The sequence below is a fragment of the Gadus morhua genome, chromosome 19, assembly GCF_902167405.1.
Source record: "Gadus morhua chromosome 19, gadMor3.0, whole genome shotgun sequence".
In the NCBI taxonomy this organism is placed as follows: domain Eukaryota; kingdom Metazoa; phylum Chordata; class Actinopteri; order Gadiformes; family Gadidae; genus Gadus; species Gadus morhua.
This window is the reverse complement of record NC_044066.1, coordinates 2,999,444-3,021,098: the sequence shown is the minus strand read 5'-3', so window position 1 is coordinate 3,021,098 and position 21,655 is coordinate 2,999,444. Positions and strand designations below refer to the sequence as shown.

The 21,655-nt window shown below is 42.9% G+C and overlaps 3 protein-coding genes across 6 annotated transcripts in view; 2 read left to right on the top strand and 1 right to left on the bottom strand.

Moving 5' to 3' along the window:
- Positions 1-4,678: 4,678 nt before the first annotated feature.
- Positions 4,679-7,539, bottom strand: LOC115532290 (uncharacterized). 3 transcript variants are annotated; one of them, XM_030341972.1, is made up of 4 exons: positions 7,309-7,539; positions 6,359-6,532; positions 5,658-5,792; positions 4,679-5,550 (listed from the first exon to the last, which is right to left on the bottom strand). In XM_030341972.1, the coding sequence occupies exons 3-4, from the start codon at positions 5,773-5,775 to the stop codon at positions 4,793-4,795; spliced, it is 876 nt and encodes a 291-aa protein (XP_030197832.1). In that variant the 5' UTR covers positions 5,776-5,792; positions 6,359-6,532; positions 7,309-7,539; the 3' UTR covers positions 4,679-4,792. The 3 variants fall into 3 exon arrangements, with proteins under 3 accessions (XP_030197832.1, XP_030197831.1, XP_030197833.1); XM_030341971.1 differs by having other exon boundaries at positions 6,371-6,532; XM_030341973.1 differs by lacking the exon at positions 6,359-6,532 and having other exon boundaries at positions 7,309-7,398.
- On the top strand, positions 7,449-9,191 carry LOC115532291 (uncharacterized). Its single transcript, XM_030341974.1, has 4 exons — positions 7,449-7,736; positions 7,915-8,241; positions 8,413-8,505; positions 8,738-9,191. The coding sequence occupies exons 1-4, from the start codon at positions 7,607-7,609 to the stop codon at positions 8,968-8,970; spliced, it is 783 nt and encodes a 260-aa protein (XP_030197834.1). The 5' UTR covers positions 7,449-7,606; the 3' UTR covers positions 8,971-9,191.
- Positions 9,192-12,709: 3,518 nt separating this feature from the next.
- The window catches only part of pisd (phosphatidylserine decarboxylase), a 29,075-nt gene continuing 20,129 nt past the window's right edge, over positions 12,710-21,655 (top strand). The window contains exons 1-4 of one of the 2 annotated variants that reach the window (XM_030341902.1): positions 12,710-12,725; positions 12,857-12,946; positions 14,139-14,182; positions 17,623-17,789. In XM_030341902.1, coding sequence (XP_030197762.1) covers positions 12,894-12,946; positions 14,139-14,182; positions 17,623-17,789 — 264 coding nt within the window. In that variant the 5' untranslated portion in view covers positions 12,710-12,725; positions 12,857-12,893. Of the gene's footprint in view, positions 12,726-12,840; positions 12,947-14,138; positions 14,183-17,622; positions 17,790-21,655 lie in introns of those variants that run through there. The other variant, XM_030341901.1, reaches the window with a different exon arrangement.

Below are 21,655 nucleotides of genomic sequence, written 5' to 3'. Positions count from 1 at the left end.
ATGACCTGGAAGATTTCTAGTGCAGGCGCATGAACTCGAAACGGGTATTCTTACAGAGCAGGCCAGGCCATTTGTAACAATTTGCACAAAAATTATAGCTCAGATAGTTTGTGAAAACGGCCAACGGCCACGGCCAGATGGCCTAGTGTGAGTGCAACCTTCACACTGGCAGATTTGAGCACGGTTAGGTGTGAAAACGGCCAAGGCCACGGCCAGATGGCCTAGTGTGAGTGCACCCTTAAAACGTTCCTACAGCACCTTTTTAAAGGTACAATATGTAACCTAAACATCAAGCCGTTCAATTAGAAGTGCAGTCCCAATTCATCCTATTTGAGCTCACGCCGATTGCCAGGTGGTGTGTTCAGGGACACTGAACACACAAGAGCAAGACGAGCCAAGCGCTACATTATTCTTTGACAATGACAAGCAACGACGAGTCCTACACTGGAAGGTGATCCGCTAATGGATACGTGTTTCATTTATTTATTGTTTGCAAATTATAAACCAGTTTCTGTGGCATCCGTCTTGAAATCCTTCTCGGCTTCTAAGTTGTCTCCATCTGTCAAATGTGTTTTTCTCATAGCTGTTGTCATGGGGCTTCTTGGAGAGAGGCCGAGTCTTTTTAGGTGTGGTAGATTCCAGTATAGTCTCAGTTGATCCAGTTGGAAAAGCCAGTACTTGGATTTACATGTTTCCTTCATCTCTGATGCATATCATGGTCATTTTATGATGGAGTACAGTACATTTGTAACATATAGCTCCTTTAACAAATAATATATTTTTATAATTAACTAAAAGAAGGATCTGTGATTTTTTAATAGCATATACTTTTTTTTATAATTGTATATAAAGATTTGGAAATACGTTTTTTACATACATACACATTTTGATTAATTGTAAATGTTTATTGTTTAACAATGAATTATAGTTGCTGTTGAGAACACTACTGAAGTCAGGGTTGTAGTAAACCATAAAGATGCAGTGAGTACAATTCTGTGACCAGATTTTGTAGAAATTTATAAAATAAAATAATATATCAGAGAATGTTGAATTACTGTATAATCCCATGAAAATCTGAATGGTTGTGTTTTCCCAACCTTAGAATGAGCCTTTATACACAGCTGGTCTTCTACCAAGGATGGTGCAACACCATGTTTCTACTGTACCCTCTGACAATGACCGCGTGTTGGAAGTAGGCTACCTCCTAGCCCCTGACATGCCAGCATAGTCCACCATAGATCTCCTAAATTGTGAGAGGTCGGGGTATTCAGTTGGTCGCAATATACAACCTTACTAGTCGCTGCCACTGAGGCCTGCACCCTGCAGCCATACTTTAAAAAAAACAACTAACTAGTTAACAATGTTAACCAACACTCATTTGTACATTTGCTAGAGACGAGGTGTTTGAACTGGTATGACTGGTTACTGGATTCTAAATATCTATTTGCATAGATGTCCATCGAGAAACATTTTATATTACAGTGTGATAGGATAGGAATGTAGTGAGTCTTGTGTGATGAAAAACATTTGTCGGGTTTTCTCCAATAAAAGTTTTCTAAGAAAATATCGACAACTTCTTCCCTTCTTCTTGCTCCGGGAACCGTGTACTGGGACTGTCACCGAGCTCCTAGGAAGAAAGGCTAAGACTGGATGGTCACAAAATGATGTCCTATGTCCTTTCCTAACCTCTTTTCCTTGGCCTCGATGGAAAACATCTTGATGCAGGGATTAAAGTGAAAAAAAATCTTCTGACTGAAATTTTATTCGCGCTACAGCCAAGTCACGTGCAGTGTGTTAAACATGTTCCAGGTTAGGTTAATTGACACCTGCTTAAGAAATACAAATGTATAAGACGTCAGCACCAAATGCAGTCATCACGTTTAAATGCTCGACCAATACTGTTTTACAGGAGGAGGATTTTTAACAGCTGTTCTTTTGCATCTATTGCAATTTTTTTGTTGTCTTTTCAATTAGACTCTAAGATTTTTTTTTTGCAAAGCTTGTCTCATATTTTACTCTCTAAAAAAGGCTTGCCATCGTTTCCCGTTTCCGTCAGCCATGCCCATCTCCATTTATTTTTTTGTGTTTTATCAATATCCGATACATCAGAGCCGTCAATCATTATAAGGGAGTTCATACTAGCTTAACTTTCGCTCTGACACTCAACACTAACACAACAAAGAGACGTAAGATGTGGCGCGAAAATGGTGTGTATATATATACATTTGTATATAATATATTTAATATATATTTAATATATAATCGGGATGTACATTAAAATGCTTGTGTTTTCAGTCAATTTTAACGGTAGACCTTTTAAATACTCACTATATAATTTGACAATTTTACCGGCGTTGACGCATGACGACATAATACCTCCTTTATTATGTCCATGCATAATACACGCGTGTATTATGTCCATGTTCGAAACTGCATACTACCGTACTGCCGACTACATACTGCGCGGTATGTACTGTATACTGCATACTGAATGTTGGATTCAGTATGCAGTATACAGCAGACCGACTGCACCGCAGTACAGTATGCAAGTTTCCCAGAATGCATTTCGCGGCAGCGGTAGCGGTAAAGCTGCTAAAAGCTGTTTTAATTCTCGCTTCAGTGCTGTTAATACATCACTTTCTTAAGTTTTAATATTTTTTTATGCGAGAAAGTACCTATTTAGATCCTTAATATGCGATTAGTTTATCCAAATGACGCCTGTTTGTAAATTTGTCCCGACGTTATCGGAGATGTGAAGTGGCCTCTGTGAACTCCAAATGACGGAAATCCGTCGTAGCGACGGAGAACTTTAATCCATGTCTTGATGGGAAGCAAAATTACAACCCAAAACATACTAATAAGCATGAACAAACAAGTCTCACACCAAAATGTAGCATAACTAAGTTGGTCCACACGGGGGAAATCAACGTTTTTTCACCTAGAGACTCCATTCCAATGTTCAGATTAGCTTGGAATCGCACTTCCTTTCAGAAGGCGAAGCCGTCCGCCCATTCTCCAACACTTCAACTACTTCAGACTTCGTAACTTGGTAAATTCTCAACCATTGACTTCCGTACAAATGTTTAACAAATCAACAGAAAATATGTCATAAAAGATAATTGATATAATTTATACTTTTTTTCAGAATCAGTTTAACGGCTTCGTATATTTTCCATTGATCTTATTGACTTACGGTGACTTTGCTCTAGAACAGACACAACGCAGCGATATCAGTAGTGAGGAGTTCTAACTGGAAAGACGGTGAAATCCGCAAGTTGCTGATAATGTCAGAGAGAAAGTGACGCAGCCGCTTGAAACGAAGATGGGGAAAGATGGCGCGATCTACGAAAGACGCAGAGGAACATTTCTTTCGAGGCTTTTGTTGGGTTAAAAAACAAGTGGTCAGTAGCCTAAATAGTTAATCGTATTTGTAGTCTACACTCAGCTGTGAAGTCATTCTTGCATTCGGTTGCCTCCATTCATAAACATTTTTTAACATTTGTGAGCATGCAAATTATTCTAAAGACATCTAGCCCGCGAACGGGGGATTTGAACATGATTTTACCCCCTCGGTTTCACGTCAGCATGGTCAAATTTGCATTTGCTGTGTACATACAATTTGGGCTGTCTTTGAAAAAAAACGGATGGGGTTATAATTACTTTTAAAAACATAAATTTAAACAACGGTGACCGCCCCCTTTTTTAACAGCTCTGGTTCCGGAAGTACATTTCCCATTCATTTTCACCATTTACTTTTTGTAAAATTGTTCTATAAAAACTTTTAAGCCTGGAACCAAGCCATCGTTCATCAAGGTAGTCGTGAGCATGAAACATTTGATTTGTGGCAAAAATGAATTTGGAAAACAAAAGAAAAAGGTACAAGACTGAATGCATTATTTTTTGGAATGAGTGCAAGAACTACTAATCCCATAAACCATTGTACGCAATGGTTACAACCCAATCGTTTAGCGCGTTTCTTGCATCCCGTAACCTTTGTTATTATATTGTTTATTTTTTTTATTGTCATATTTTCTATGTGGATGTATGTTTGGTCTATGTAGTGCTTAATAGAAGTGTATAGCATTGTCTTCGACATGGTACGTTCCCGACTGCAGTCACAGCGTAATAACGTTACTCATGTGAATTCAGTCTTGTATTCATTCAACATTATGTATTCTGCTTTTATGCTACCAAAATTACCAAAGTGCTATATCATATATTTACATATTTTAACATGTACAGCCAATTTCCTCTACAGCTCTTGCAACTCTCTAACCTTCCACTAATCGAAGGGAAATCATGGTTGCTTTGCTAAGCAATCTAATTCAGTGGTAGCTGTCCGACGACTTGCCTTTCAGGGGTAAACGTTTCCCTGGTAACAGCAAGCGCCAATCAAAGACATGCTACACTTTAGGATCGTTGGTAGTGTAGTAGTAAGTGGTTTCAAATGACCATGTGTTTTTCTAAAACCTAGATCCTAACGTCTTTAACTTGTGGCTTATGCAGGAGCATCGTTTCACAATATAATGGCGCGTTGTAAGTATACTTTGGATGGTTACGACATAATGGCTTTTAATCAAAATCAAATGGAGAAAATTAATGGGATTTAGTGTGGCTCCGGAAGTATTCCAATAGAAGTGATGTTGACGTTTAGATTCGACCCAATAATAAAAAAGTACACGGTAAAAATAGTAACATTTTATATAAGATTTGAGAGTGCAAATAAAAGATTTAAAAAAATAGAAAAGGAGACAAGTCTCCTTTGAAGGTTTGTGACCGTTGTCATTCCGTCTCACATCTTGTCCACCATCCTGCTGAACAACTGGAGGAGCTCCCTCTGATCCTCCCTCAGCGCCCTCATCTCGCTCAGGGTGTCTTCGTGCCGCCTCTGGGAAGCAGCCGTGGCAGCAGCATCTGACCTCTCAAGATAGGCCAAGAGGTAATCCTCCGTCATGTCCCTCAGGTCATTCATCCTCTTCCGGTTCCGCAACCTCAGGGTGTCAGAGGGTACGGTGGGGGCTCGACCCGGAGGTGGCAACACTGTGGTGCTGGAAGGCCCAGCTGAGGGAGCCCCGTCTGATAACGCTGGTGAGGGAGCACCGTTGGACTGCCTCAGTGCACCGGGTATGCCTGTCACCACTCCAGCACAATCGCTCTTCACACCGGGTGGCTCCACGTCATTGTCTCCCCCAAGCAGCTCGTCCATCTCCCTGTAGAATTGGAAGCGGAAAGGCCTCTTTTCTTTCAACACGTTCTTCTGCTTGACTTTCTCATATCTCTCCACCAGCGTCAACCACTTGCGCGCCACCTTGTCGGTCTGGAAGTCCTCCTTGAACTGTCCGGCAAGCTTCCCAGTCATCTCCTCCCACAGCAGCTTCTTTGGCTTCTTGCCCAGCCTCAGCCGCCTGTTGAGGTCATCGAGGGACTTTACAGGTATCCCGCCCTCTACCTCAAGGTGGACCTTCATCAGGTGGATGAGGAAGTGTGTCTGAGCTTTGGTAAAACCCTCATTCACCGGCAGTGGTGCAGTTGGCTTGATATTGCAGGTATCTGAATCATAAAAAGGAAACATGTCAGCACAGTACTTGCAGCTCCCAGGGATAAATGACTGTTGAAGTACGCTCATGTCAACAGTGTAATGCTTCTTAATAACTCACCCGTGCAAGAGCAATCTGCAGGGTGTAGGTTGGTAGCCATCCCGGTGCCCTCATCCCCAATGCAGCCGTCCGTGGGCTGGTAAGGCACAGTTCTGTCCTTGTCAAGGAACGCAACCATGCTCTGGTTGAGGAAGACTAAAAAGAAAAGCACGATTTATGTTACAGACTGCAACTTGTGAAGTATGCTGTGAATGAATAAACAGAACGCTCTGAGGTGAAACCCACCTTAAACTAATCTACAACCATTTATAACTTTTTCAATCTCTGTATGCCTATCCATTTTTTATTAAACCACTACCAAAAACACAAATTTTCGACCATTTCCCACCTCAAGTATAATTTTCCAACAAAAGTAGGCTAAAAACATGTCCATCATTCTCCCTTTTTGGGTACAGTGTCAGGTCAATGTGAAATAATAATTTCACATTGAAATTAAACGGTTATCTCAACGGAAGCCTCATCCTTGAAGGATCACCGCGAACCATTAACATTTCAACAAAGCCATGCATTGTTATTGTTAGCTACATTAGCCTCTTAGCAAACCAGCTCGAAGTAAAAACTTTACATTGTATTGCACGCACAGCAAGACCGTGCAATACATACATGGGTGACCGGAATAAAGCAGCAATGTAATCAAGTGTGTACGATCATTTAAAATTACATTAAAGGGACCAAAGTGGTAAAAAATACAAAGAAAATACATCATAACTTGCCGTCCAATATGGGCGCAGCCATCTTTGCTTGTATGCCGCATTCGAGTACACGGCCCGCCCGAGTTGGTTTTACGCGCGAACATGACGTAATTTCCTGGTTTGATGCGCTTAAGGGCAACAGAGTGGCGAAGTCCCGCCTTTTCCGGTCGACCCCCATGGGACCTATGAGATCGTAAAACATGAATGGGTTTCAATGCAGAAAAAGTAATTGTTTTCTGGTCTCAGTCTTTATATGCCCCGGATTACACATGTTTTTTGTGGATTTAAATGATATTTTTTCATGTGTAGACTTTGACCGTTTATTCGGCAATTTGTCAGGCTGTAGAGAAAAAACAATGAGGAAGTGCAACTTCTGTGTTTTGACCAACATGTTAGAAGTATAACTAGAATAGCCTTTTTCCACCTGAGAAATATTGCAAAAAATAGACCAATCTGCAGCAGATGCAGAGACACTAAATCATGCATTTATATCGTCAAGATTGGATTGCTTTAATTCATTGCTCTCGGGACTACCAAACTCTACCAGGAGAAGTTGTACAGAATGCTGCAGCTATACTGCTGACCAGAACGGGAAAGTTTTATCACATCACACCTATTCTTGCCTCTTTGCACTCGCTACCAATAACTTTCAGATCGGATTTTAAGGTGTTACTGCTAACCTATAAAGGTACGGCCACACCAACCGCGTTTTGGGCGTCGAAAATCTGCATTTTTGAGTTGGGTCTGTCTGCGTCCTGCAAGACGGAGGCGTAACTTGTAGTAGGAGACGTAACTTGTAGTCGGAGGAGGCGTAACTTGCACTAGGAGGCGTAATATGTAGTCGGAGGCGTGTCTAGTACTTTTCTAAATCGCGGAAGTGATCTGTATGTAGCAGCGGTGCGCGGGTACATAAATGACCGCAACTCGGACCTCAAATATTAGGCCTTAAATGTACTTACCGTCATGAATATCGGAAGACCCGACTTCAATGAAGATCTCGTGTGAACCGTGATTTGCAACGCTTTTTGTTTACCGCCAAAGAGAAAGATCTCGCGTGGACCGCGATTTAGAAAAGAACAAGTTACGCCTCCTACTACAAGTTACGCCTCCGTCTTGCAGGACGCAGACAGATACTATTGGCATTTTTGCATAGGGACCCATTGGTATAGGCGCGTAGACTCGTTACACGCGTTGAAGCGTCGCGTTAGGGGCGACCCGAAGTCACTGGTAGACAGAAGCAGAAAGAACAAAGAAGAAATGGAAGACGCACTGATAGTGGCGGTGCTTGGTCAATCTGTCCTGTACGACAACACGTTGGTGTTTTACAGGGACAGAATTAAAAAGCAGCAGGCGTGGGTCGTCGTGGGCGAGGAGACGGGGATTCCTGGTAAGTTGAGTGAATAATTTGTATTTTGCTTGGCTTCAGTTATCGGTTGTGTTTACTATGATACAAGTTCGCGCCGGTTAGCGGTAGCACCAGTTAGCGCTAATATAAAGTGATACTACAACAGACTGTCCCGCTTGTCAGGCTACACAACTTAATATGTATATTATGTTCTTGTCAGTGGACGTTTGTCGCAGGAAATGGAAGTCCCTCAGGGACAGATACATCAGGGAGAAAAGGAGTGAGAAAGAGGGAAAAAAGAGCGGGTCAGCGGCAAGGACAGTGAAGAAATGGAAGTTCTTTGCGGTCCTGTCCTTCCTCGACCCCTTTGTCACACCGAAGGAGACCAGCAGCAACCATCCTCGGTGGGCAGAGATAGAGGTAAAGATGGAGGATGACTGGGCTTCAGAGACTTCAGGGGTAGGAGAAGCAGATGAGGAGCGTGATGAGGCAGATGAGGAGCGTGATGAGGCAGCAGCAGCAGCAGGAGGGCCATCGCACAATACAGGTTTGTTGAAGTGAAGACACGTATACAGCTTCTGCATTATGGCCACATTCTGTATTGAGAAAAGGTTCATAATGCTGCACGATTCTGTCTCCATCTTTAATGTGCTGTAATATAGATCATTCGTATATCTTCCAAGCCAAAAAAAAACCAAGACTTCTTTCTCAATAACAGATCAGCTGTCAGGGAATGAATCAGACCCTGACGATGTTGCTGCCGCTGCTACTCCTGCCCCTGTCGCTGGCCCTGCCCCAAGACCACCGGGCGGTATGTACAGGACAAAGTTGTATGGCTTTAATTTCAGGGGTTCAACTATGTTTATGGCTAACCGTTTAAGCTTTAACTGATATGAATACGGTTAACGGATTACTACTATAATTGACACTTCCAACCAACCACACATGCAGGTTAAACAGGTGTATTGATAACGTTTTGGCTTTTCAATTGTGAAGGTATATTGCACTAACTTACAAATGATGGTGTTTTACATTTCATACAGGGATGAAGAGGAAGAGAGCCAGCGGGGTACCATGTGGGAACACCCCGATACAGGAGGCCATCCTCCAGGCCCTGCAGAGGGATGGACAGTTGTGCACAGACGCACAGTTTTTTAACGGCCTACTTCCTTCCCTGAAGAGATTGCCACCAGACGCAAAGGAGTATGTGAAATTCCAAATTCACAAAGTCATATTTGACGCCACCCAAATCAACCTTAATTTGGAACCTGTCTAATCCTGCTCCTGCTTATTAGCAAGAGTGATGGTGACAATCTCTCCAGGGAAAGAACTGGGCTGCTGTGACAAAAAAATAAGCTGTTTGTGAGAAAGGTAGTTTGTTAGGTAAATCCTTTCTCACAAACAGCTTCTTTTTTAGGAAGATGTTAATGTTTTTGTGTTCTGTTTTATATTTATAATATGTTGTTTTGTTAGTCGTTTTGTAAATAAAATATTTTTAATAACTTCTCTCAATATAATTTTAAGATCTAGCATGCACGGACACAAATACAAATACATTTTGCTACTTAATATAAAAAATTTAATAACAACTTAATAATGAAGGAATTGCCGCTTATGTTTTGTGTGGTTGGCTCTTAAAAGAGCCGTTTTGGGGTTGCTTGTGCACTGCACTAGATGTCGTCCTGCCACGAGACGGTTCCTTCAGAGAGGTAGGAGGTGAAGGTCTCACGGATCAGAATGTCCTCTCTCCCGGCGTTGTTTGCAGCGCCTTTCAAAACAAAGTAAAAAAGTGCTTAACAATAACAGATAATCAAAGACAATAAGAATCATGTAATAAAACATATTACAAGATGCAATACAATAAATAAGTTCCAAAACATGTAATAAAACTGATAAAATAATAAAACAAGATAAAATAATTGAATGGTATGCCATCAGTTAGGAAAAGCAATAAGATAAAAGTATTAACTCTTGTCTCAATATATGATTTTATGATCTAGCATGCACAGACACAAATATTCATACATTTCGCTACTTAATATAACTATTTTAATAATAATGAAGGAATTGCTGCTTTTGTTTTGTGTGGGTGGCTCTTAAAAGAGCCGTTTTGGGGTTGCTTGTGCACTGCACTGGATGTCGTCCTGCCACGAGACGGTTCCTTCTTGAGAGAAGTAGGAGGTGAAGGCTTCACGGATCCGAATGGCCTCTCTCCCGGCGTTGTTTGCAGCCGCGCTCCCCAGCCTTGGCAGAGGCTCCACCGCACCACCCGGGATGCACTCCCTCACTGCTGCTGTTGGTGCTGTTCTGCGGAGGAAATTGTGGAGCACACAGGTGGCCTTGATGCATCTCTCTGCCAGCTCCGGACGGACCTCGATGACCCTCCGATAGATCCGCCACTGAGAGGAGAGGATGCCAAATGCGTCCTCCACCACCAACCGAGCCCGGGACAGACGGTAGTTAAAGACGCGCCGCTCTGGTGGGAGGACGCGTCCGGGGAATGGCCTCATGAGGTTGGTCCGTAGCGGAAAGGCCTCGTCCGCTACAAACACATGAGGCAGGGGTCCTCTGTGCTCAGCCCCCGGCAGTGCTCTGTCAGCAGGGAGCTGGAGATCGCCAGCGTGGAGGGCCTGACCAAACGCAGAGTTGGCCAGAATTCCTCCATCGCTGGTTCTCCCGTAGCCCCCCACATCGATGACCCGGAAGCAGTAGTCTGCGTCGACAACTGCCAAGAGAACGATGGAAAACGTTCCCTTGTAGTTGAAGAACTGCGAACCGGAGTTCGCAGGGGCCTTCAGAACTACATGCTTCCCATCGATGGCACCACAGCAGAGAGGGAAGTTCCACCACTCCTCGAACCGCTCTGCAACCACTCTCCACTCCTCTGCAGTGGGCACAGCCATGAACTCCTCCACCAGGCAGTCCCAAATAGCTGTGACCACATCCGAGACGACGGAAGCCACGGTGGAGGCCCCGACCTGAAAGCTGTTGGCGATCGTTCAAAACTAATCACCACTAGCCAGGAATCTGCAAAACATGAATAATTTATTTTAGCCTTATTGAGCATATCAGTTGTATAGCAAATCTGTAGGCCAATTATCTCGCTGCACAGGTAAATGTCTCGACTAGTGTTTACAGTGGATTTGCATCAGCTTACTTTACTTTCAAAAGCTTGACAAGGAGGTCAATGTGGAATTTACTCACATAGTATAATATGGATGAATATGTTGAGCCATGATGCATTTCTTTATTTAGTTTGCATAAAACAGATGTGCGTTTAGGTTGAAACACCGTGGAGCATTGACAGGAAAAATGAATAGCAGGTAGGTGCAATGGGGAAAGCAACTCATATCACCACCATGTCATGTCAGCACGCTTTCGTTTGCCTTGTGTTGAATTTAACTCAATGAATATTGCCTGTCATGTCACAATGGCCTATGCCACGGGTGAGCCTAGTGCACGATACTTGAATAAATGTGTCACTACTCAAATATAAACAGCGCATTGGAAATAGATGCATGCACTTTCCGATAGTATATGACTACAGAATGTGCTGATTTTGATAGCCTATGAAACCGCAACTTACCGGAGACAGATGGACAGGCGCTCGGCCGCTGATATGTAGGAGGTGGTGAAACTCACGCAGCTCTGAGCGCCTACGGATGATCTCATGCACCCAAACACAACGGCGTTTGAGTTTATTTCTCTCTTCCAACTTCCACAACACATACAGCGCTGCGATGGTGGTGACCTTCATGTTTGTGGAGCTTTGGAAAGAGAAGGAGCGGGAGAAAATGGGCGGGCTCATGACGCGTTGGACGCGTTGAACCATTTTTGTGACAATGATCAAGCGTCAAGGCACGTTACACGCGTTCCAACGCGAGTAACGCGTTTGGTGTGTCCGTAGCATTATATTCCTTCTCGGTCCCTCCGGTCTTCGGGAGCTGGCCTTCTTTCACTACCGAGGGTTATAAAGAAATCGGCTGGACAGAGAGCGTTTGCCTATCGAGCCCTCTTCCTAGGAATAGGCTGCCACCGGTGATCAGGGAAGCTGACTCTGTGGAGCTATTCAAAGTAAAGCTCAAAACGCACCTCTACAATCTTGCTTTTGGAACATAGGTGTATGAAAACCCACAGATGCGATGTGATGCCCACTCTGTGTTTGTTTGTGCAATTGTTAATGCAGTATGCATTTCCATTATGTACATACTTTTCCGTTCTAATTCACTATCATTAATTTTCACGGTTGACTTTTCGTTAAATCATTATATATTGAGTTTTAAGCCAGGAACCAAGCCAATCATCCGTCAAGTTAGTCATAAAACGTTTGATCCAGGGCATTTTTTTTTGTAAAAATGAAGGAAAGATAATGGTACAAGACTGTCCATTTATTTTGCGAACGCGTTCAGGAACTACTCATCTCATAAAACATTGCGACCTTTTCGCAATGGTACAACCCAATAATTGAGCGTTTCTTGAATCTTATTACCTTTGTCTTTATTATATTGTTGATATTGTTAATACAAGTTGCGTCATATTCTATGTGTGTTTGTTTGTTTATGTGTGTGTGTGTGTGTGTGTGTGTGTGTGTGTGTGTGTGTGTGTGTGTGTGTGTGTGTGTGTGTGTGTGTGTGTGTGTGTGTGTGTGTGTGTGTGTGTGTGTGTGTGTGTGTGTGTGTGTTAGTTAGTGTTTCATATAGTGCGTAAGAGTGAGCGTCATCCTTGGCGAGCCGTATCGTTATCACCAGGACCCTGAACGCGCCTCTACAAAAGCGACGCCACTGTCAACTGGCCAAATCTTAAATAATGAAAAGCAATGGACGTTTCTGTTATATACGAGGTTACGTTATTGAAAAAGTTGGCGCAGTCGAGAAATAGCGCGTAATTTGAGTGAGAAAAGGAGGTGTGGGGGCCGCGTGAGTGACAGCATGTGAAGCGGGTCTTTCAGTGATTCTCAAAGCGAAGAGTATACAATTCAACAACAAAAGAAACAAACATTCTACTTTTTTGCTTCACTCTTCTTCGGTCCAAGTAATGTTTCAATATTGTGTGATTTCTATTTTCTACTTTCAATTGCTATGACGGTGTCACCTCCAACGCGATACGTAACTGCGGATACAGGTCATTGTTGACATCGCTTCTGATTGGTCACCTTCACTCAGGCTTCTGATTGGTCACCTCACGCTGACGCAATCCAACATGGCGGCGCCCGTGCGGCAGCTTTCTCGATCTTCGGATATTCTGCTTAAAAGGTTTTTCCGTGTTTGTCTGTTGTCTAGTTTATTAAGAGTTTATACCTCATAGTTTTAGTGAACCAGAGGTATTTGTCGTCCCTGGATCTATACACACGTGCCCCGACCAATCTGAATATACATCTCTGATTGATGTGTTGACAGTTCAGTAGAGGCTCACATGGCGCCCTCAATGCGTTAACACCCTCGGGTTTAGAGCACTATTGGGTCAACAGGACTATTGGGTCTAGAAGACTACTGTGTCTCCAGAGGACTACTGGTTCTAGAGGACTACTGGTTCTAGAGGACTACTGGGTATAGATGACTACTGGGTCTAGATGACTAGAGGACTATTGGGTCTAGATGACTAGAGGACTATTGGGTCTAGAGGACTAATGGGTCTAAGGACTACTTGGTCTAGTTCACTATTGGGTCTAGAGGACGATGCTCTCAATACAATAATACAAGAACCAAGCCAACGTTGTCATGAGTTTCCTACTTAGTACTTGTTCTGACACTTAATGTGCGTACTAATTGGCACTTAATATACGCACATTGTATGTTGTACGTCTTAGTACATAGTGTACGCACTTTTTGTAGTTGCACTTCCTGGTACTTAATGTACACACTTATTGTTGTTGTACTTCCTGGCACTTAAAAATAGTACTTTGTTTAGCATCTTATCATAGCTATATTTGTTGTATACAGGGAATTTGTTAACCTTGCGATTGTGAGTGCTAGGCACTATGAACATCCTTACTGTACTGACAGCGATAGATGTTTCTCCTTCTTCTGACAAATGTTGTAAGTCGCTCTGGAAAAAAGTGTCTGCTAAATGCCCTAAATGTGAATGTTGTTTCTGTGTTTACCTGGATTGAGTTGGAGGGGGCATATGTAATTTCCTAGTTGAATGAATGACAGGTCGTTTAATGAAGAGGGTGATCGGGTCAATGTCAATCAAGTCATTTGCATTTGTCATTTTTCTATGAAAAGCTTCTTTCGAGCTGTTACCATTGTTAATTGCGTTTTTGCACTTTCAGTAATATATCTTTTAAATACGTCGAACCATTTGGTATTTAGAAATGCCTGGCTCTCTAATTGTACATATTTATTTGAGCCATTTAGTATCATTCCTATGTTGATATTAATGTCATATTACGTGCAATATATTTATGTATGTTTTTCATTTAATATATGATCTATTTCTCAACAGGAGCCAACTTATTTGGAAAGGAACCCAGCGTCTTCTTTCAAACGGTGTGTTTTCCCTTTTTAACGACCCTAACCATTTAAACTAAACCCTAACCATTAAACATAACCCCTACCGTAACCCTTTAAACCAGGAGTGTGAAACTCATAAGCATGCAGGGCAATGATAGACCAAATGCTACTAAGTTTTGGCCGAACAATGAAATGTGACAAAAAAGGTAGTTCAAACAGAAATCTACTTTTCAAAAAGTTTTCTTTAGTATTTTTGTACTCAACTTAATTTAAATAACCAAAACACAACCAACGTCACATATACATTACTGTAGTTAATCAGTGAGGCAAAGAATGTGTGTGTGGAGAATAAAGCGTATTATTGTTGAGGTAAAGTCAAACTACCAGAAGCTCTGGTTTAAAGAGCCCATGCCATTAAAATCACATTTTTCCTATTGTTTGTTAAATAACATAGGTCTGAATAAGTTTGTGAGCTGTGGTAAGTTTGAAATCTATGCAGTTTGTCTGCTGAATGCAATAGGCAATGAAAGGAAAAAGGCAGAAGAAATGAGCCGATCTGGATAAGGTGACACTGTGACGTAGCGTTGTCAAATTATTATTCATGGCCCTGCCCACTTGGTTGGTTCGTAACCACCCACAAGAATACTGAAGGAGTCGTGATTGAGCTAGTGCTAAATGCTAATACGTGTACGGTAGTTGCTTAGTTCGTAGTAACAGGCTAGTTACAGAATTTTGAATGCAATGGCAGAACGACATCGAACTACATGAACTGCGACATGCTGCCTGCCACCGGTTGCCGCGAGGCACCACCGCCGCGAAGCACCACCGCCCGGCAGCGGGCAGCCGGGCGGTGGTGCCTCGCGCCGGCAGCAGGCAGCAGGCAGCGCACAGTTCTGTCTACTACGGATTGATGTGGAAGTGGAAGAACCAGAGACGTCGGAGAACCCGACGAAGTCCTTTGTGATTCATTATATCGTCTGGACGTGCACACAGCTTTTGGCCGTGATAATATGTATTATTTGATATAGATATCTATGTAGTATATGATATTATTTAGATATAGAGCTCCAGGACTGTAACGCAAGTGTTGTACAGTTCCTTGTTATTTGGATAACCGTTCTGCTGTTGGTGTGATGGCGCATAACACGTCGGACTCTCGTCTATGGTATTTCTACAACTAGACCCGTAGTGGGGGTTATCTCAGCCATGGTTGAGAATGAATTGGGGGAAAGGAACTTTGGCTTTGACTCCCTGAAGTCATGAACCACGACATGGAGGAGAAAGGGATTGTTGACCGCGGTCGTCCCCCGCCGGAGCCTCGCTGCCGATGGACCATCGCCTCGGCTTCAGGATGCGGTGATTAGCGCTGACCGCTGCCGAGGCGGCAGGAAGCAGGGCTCAAGCGGGATACATTCGCGGCCAACAATCCTTTTCTCCTCCATGTCGTGGTTCATGTAGCCTACTTCAGGGAGTCAAAGCCAAAGTTCCTTTCCCCCAATTCATTCTCAACCATGGCTGAGATAACCCCCACTACGAGTCTCGTTGTAGAAATACCAGAGGCGAGAGTCCGACGTGTTATGCGCCATCACACCAACAGCAGAACGGTTATCCAAATAACAAGGAAGTGTACAACACTTGCGTTACAGTCCTGGAGCTCTGCTCTATATCTAAATAATATCATATAATACATAGATATCCATATCAAATAATACATATTATCACGGCCAAAAGCTGTGTGCGCGTCCAGACGATATAATGAATCATAAAGGACTTCGTCGGGTTCTCCGACGTCTCTGGTTCTTCCACTTCCACATCAATCTGAAGTAGACGCGGTCGTTTGAGATTCATAATAACCTATCGTCTGGAGGCTCACACAGCTTTTGGCCGTGATAATATATATTATATATTATATGATATAGATATCTATGTATAATATGGGTTTCTAAGAGCCATTACGATACATCCACCGTAAACAGAGCGCATGGTACCGTGGCTACAAGTTGCTCAGGGCCAGGTGATATTATATATTATATGATATAGATATCTATGGATAATATGGGTTTTTACGAGCCATTGCGATACATCCACCGTAAACAGAGCGCATGGTACTGTCAGTGGCTACAAGCTGCTCAGGGCCACACCCCCACCCCCCTCCTTGACCTGCCTTGACACGCCCACCGTATACAGAGCGCATGGTAGTGGCTACAAGCTGCTCAGGGCCACACCCCCACCCCCCTCCTTGACCTGCCTTGACACGCCCACCGAAACAGCGCGTTTGAGGGAAGCTCAATGTGCGACTGTTTCGGAGTGACTGTAACTCTGCACCACGGCTGAATTTCGGGGACGTCTTTGAATACTGTGTTTGTGGCCCACTAATACCTATATTAAAGCATCATAAAATAGAATGGCATGGGATCTTTAAGGTCACCTTGAACAAAGGAAGCACAAACCAAGACAGGAACACCAGACAGTGGCTGACAAACCAACAGACCTTAATGGTGTCATGATATACCAACAGGTGTGAGTGTGATTAGCCATTACAAGCCTTTTTGAAAATCGGCCTCTACTGACATCACATGGTCTTGTAACGGCTAATCACACTCAATTCTGGTGGTATAATGTGGGACCTTTTAAATAGATTTCATCACAGGTGCAACATATCAGCTGACAGTCCCACCATTTTCGGTTGATTAACCAACTGACAGGACCGATAGACAACAGGCCGAGAGGGATAGATCGTTATAGTATCGTTCTGGTGGTGAATATATAATTTGTAACTGCTACTTGATGTGTGCACGCTAAGCATGTTGGGCATCCATTCACTGACTAAATATTTATTCTTACAATCATTTTGAAAAATGGCTTTCTACAATTAGAAAGGAACATCTTAGTTGAAGTAAGGAGTTGGCTGTTCTTACCTTCTGATTTATTTGGGGCCTATTGGGTGTCTAGCTCCACTTAAGTTATTTTGGGAATGACTTGGGTGGATATCTATCCATTTCATATTCCTATTTTTCTTTTGTTTTGCAAAAATAGATATCCTACATATTTTGTAGATGTTTCTTAAATATTGCCCCCAGGGTCCGATTCAACAACCCACGGGCTACCAGTTTGAAACTCCTGCTTTGAACTAACCATTGCACCCTAACCCTCTAACCTCACCCCTAATTCAATGTTTGCTAGAATCAAGGTTAGCATAGAGCTTCGAGGTTTGCACAGGGTTGATTGTGAGGTCATCATGAGGCTGATTGTGAGGTCATCGTGAGGCTGATTGTGAGGTCATCATGAGGCTGATTGTGAGGTCATCAGAAGGCTGATTGTGAGGTCATCTTGAGGCTGATAGGGATGTTAGCATAGGGCTGATAAGGAAGTAAGGATATAGATGAGTGTGAGGTAAGGATAGGGCTCGATGTCATGTCACCATAGAGCTGAATGCCTGAAGGACTTGTCCTCTACTATTCTTTTCTTCCTGGTAGGAAGAGCCCCTGCTCCCCACTTCCTGCAGGCCCGCTCCCGACTCCTCCCCCTGCTGGTTTTCTCAGGTACGGGCTACCTTGGTTATGACCAATATGGCCGTTACCAGGACCGCCGATTGGCAGAGCTTGGGATAGAGGCTCCGCCCCCTCTTGCCAGCGATAATCAGGTTTGTATATAGACACAATTAATGTACGTGTGTGTGTGTGTGTGTGTGTGTGTGTGTGTGTGTGTGTGTGTGTGTGTGTGTGTGTGTGTGTGTGTGTGTGTGTGTGTGTGTGTGTGATTTCATCCAACCTAAAATGCTTACTAATTTGCTATATACAGGTGCATCTACATTAGAATATTTCGGAAAGTTAATTCATTTAAATTCAATATAAGATTAAACTAATTCATAAAATAGATTAATTACATCCAAAGTGAGGTATTTCAAGCCTTTTATTTGTATTAATCTTGATGATTCTGGCTTACATCTCATGAAAACCCAAAATTCAGTATTTCAGTTCAGTATCTGCAGAACACAGTCACTGAAACCCTCCACAAGGAGGCTCAGCCTCAAAAGGTCATCGCTAAAGAACATGGCTGTTCACAGAGAGCTGTATCCAAGCAAATTCATAGAAAGCTGAGTGGAAGGAGAAAGTGTTGTAGGAAAAGGTTCAGAAGCAACAGGTATAACCACTGCCCCGATAGGATTGTCAAGCAATGGCTATTCTAAAATGTGTGGGAGCTTCACAAGGACTGGACTGAGGCAGGAGTCAGTGCATCAAAAGCAACCACACGACATATTCAGGACATGGGCTACAACAACTGTCTCATTCCTCTTGTGAAGCCTCTCCTGAACCAGAGACGACGTCAAAAGCATCTTACCTAGGCTAGGAGAACTGTCTCTGTCGTTCAGTGGTCTTTCACCGATTTCATTTGGAAATCAAGGTCCCAGAGTCTGAAAGAAGAATGGAGAGGGACAGAATCCAAGTTGCTTGTCCAGTGGGAAGTTAACAGTCCGTGAGGATCTGGGGAGCCACGTCATCGTGTTCCAAAGCCAACGCAGCAGTCTACCATGACGTTTAAGAGCACTTCATGCTTCCTTCTGCTTTCAAGCTTTATGGAGATGCTGATTTTATTTTACAGCAGGACTTTGCACCTGCCCAGTGCCCACACCAGCAAAAGTACCAATACCTGGTTCAAACCCTGAGCCCCATAGAAAATGTATGGGGTAATGTCAAGAGGATGATGAGTGACACAAGACCCAACAATGCAGACGAGCTGAAGGCCGTTATCGAAGCAACCTAGGCTTCCATAACACCTCAGCAGGGCCACAGGCTGATCGACTCTGTGCCACTCCGCATTGATGCTGTAATTCATGCAAAAGGAGCCCAAACAAGTACTGACTGCATATACAAGAACATACTTTTCAGAAGGCCGATTCTGAGATACACAATTTTGAGTTGTCATGAAGTTTAAGCCATAATCAAGATTAATACAGATAAAGGCTTGAAATATTTCACTTTGGATGTGATGAATCTATATAATGAGTTTCACTTTTTAAATCGAATTATTGAAATGAAGGAACTTTTCCACAATATTCTAATTCATTAAGATATATCTGTATATCTTGTCTCAAATGTAAAGTATCTTTGTGTACCATGAAAAGCGCTTACATAATAATCTATGATGTCTTATGTTAACGCTCGACTACCTAACTTCTTTTGATTCCGTGTTTGATCACTAGATGTCAGACAAGGATCTCAACGTTCCCCAACCTTGGTCTGTTGGTACTTAGGAGATGTCTGAGTAGGAGTGGCTAGAATAAGGAAGGGAGATTTTCGTAGGGGGCCTTGATATCTGCCTCCATCTGTACTCCAATAGGCTGTGCATGGATTGGAGGGTGTAGTTGAGGCGTTCCTTCGACTGAAGGCTCAGACTCGTCATGTAGCCAATTATTGCCGATACAATATGGAAACCTTCATCAAGCATGTTAAAACAGAGGTTCTGACAGCAGACTGCCCCTGGACTAAACGTATCGTTCTTATTGTACATCCTTGAAGCGTATACATGAGCACGCATCTAGCAACACGGCCTGCCGAGAGGAGGTGTATGTCTGTGAAAGGGTTCTCAGACGTTCTCGGTATGTTTTGCCTTATAACCGTGACTCGCGCTAATTGACCTTTTCAAACTTTATTCAATCAAACCACAACAAAAACCTTGATGGTACAATTCCTTAACAAAAACTAAAATTACATAACTGTCCGTACAATGCTACTGAAAGGGACCGGAGTGTCCCCTGTGCTCAGTTTGAACTAGGGATATGCATTTCTGGCAAAAATACCATTCGATAGCCGCTCAAGAACCCTGCACGCACAAACGCACCTCGTATACATGCACACACAATGACACAGGGGGAGGCTTTTATGATTTGTATGAAATCAATCTGTTTATTTCAACAACTGCGCCATCAACATTCAACATCAAAATTATTTCAACGTGGGCTTAGGCAGATAGGCCTAAATGCGCCGAAAACAGATCGCTATTTATTTGACTGAACACAGCCTGCATGACGGTGAACTAGACACGTCTTTAGCATATGGAAACTATGGCCAAAAAAATAACTTCACACAGTGTGCCTTTTTACAATTTATTTGTTACCAGCATTCGTAGTGTTGATAGTCTGCCAAAGACGTTTTGGCTCGGGTTGATAAGTTACCGGACTACTTCTGGACTGATACGATAGAAAGTGAAAAATATACTTCCTTGACAGTGGTCATTATATGCTTAGCAACGGTGAATTATCAAAAAATGATTCACCACGGGAAGTTGTGAAGGCCTATGCAAGTGAACGGAGCGTTCAACAGCATTGAGAAGAGCCGTGTAATAAATAGTGTCACAAACCGACCGTGGCGGTTGTGGCAAAGAGGGGAGACGCACACAATTGACTGAGTTTAACAAAGAGATTTATTATAAACAAGTGAATATAACATAACATAAGGTATGGCGTGTGTATTCAATCTAGTCAGTGATGTAAGTGTGTGTGTACGTAAAAGTGTATGGGTGTAGTGTTGTCAGGTGTAAACATACCTAGGATACAACTAAACCAAAAGACCAAAGGAACAAACAATAAGTGGTGCCTCCCAAACGAGAACCACCCCGACACTGGGCTCACAGGTCTACTTAAATAAGCCCAGCTCAGGTGTTGTCAATGAGCTTGTTAAGCTCCCCTCGTTAGGGTCGTGACAATAGCGATAGTCACATTCATTATTCGATATTCTACATGACTCAGACTATTCAACGATCATTGCCCATCCCTAGTTTGAACCATCCTATAAACACGATGCGGCACATTGTGCGCCTGCACTTGGACCCTAGTTCCCAATGTCGTCTCAGATGGATAGTAAGTACCCACTCAGTCCTCATGAAAAACACAACAATACTTTGTTAATAGGCTGAGAAAACAACATTAGAATGTGAGCCTATTGCACGGCGTATGTTCATGCTGTGAGAATACTGCAGGGCGAAGACCTCTAATCCCTGTGCTTCAATCCCAAAAATATGTTTTCAAACATGGTTTAAACTCCAATGAACACTAACCAGCCAAAACATGAATCATTCAATTCCTGACCAAAAAGGGAAATATGCCACGTTGCCGTCCATTGCCGGTCCTTTGATTCTTTCAGTGCGCTCCATCAGGGCACCAAATTCAATAGTGACACTGATCCTATTGCCTATCTCCAAGAAAAACAACTACTTTCCTTTCTTTTACTTTAACAAGGATGAGATGCTGGTCGCTTGGATCAGGAGTCCACCCTTGTTTTTTGAAAGAATTAATGTAAGGGAGACATGCAAGCTACTTTTTATGCTGTTGAATGCTCTGAGCCTTGTCAATCAAAAAGAGGAACAAACCAGATAAACGGAGGGAAATATACTTAAACAGCTCTGTGGGCACTGGCAGGGTTTTAGTTCGCAATAATATATAAAACCACCTGATGCCGTTTTGATTCCATTCAAAATGCTTTATGGGACGACTATTGTTTTGAACAGTAT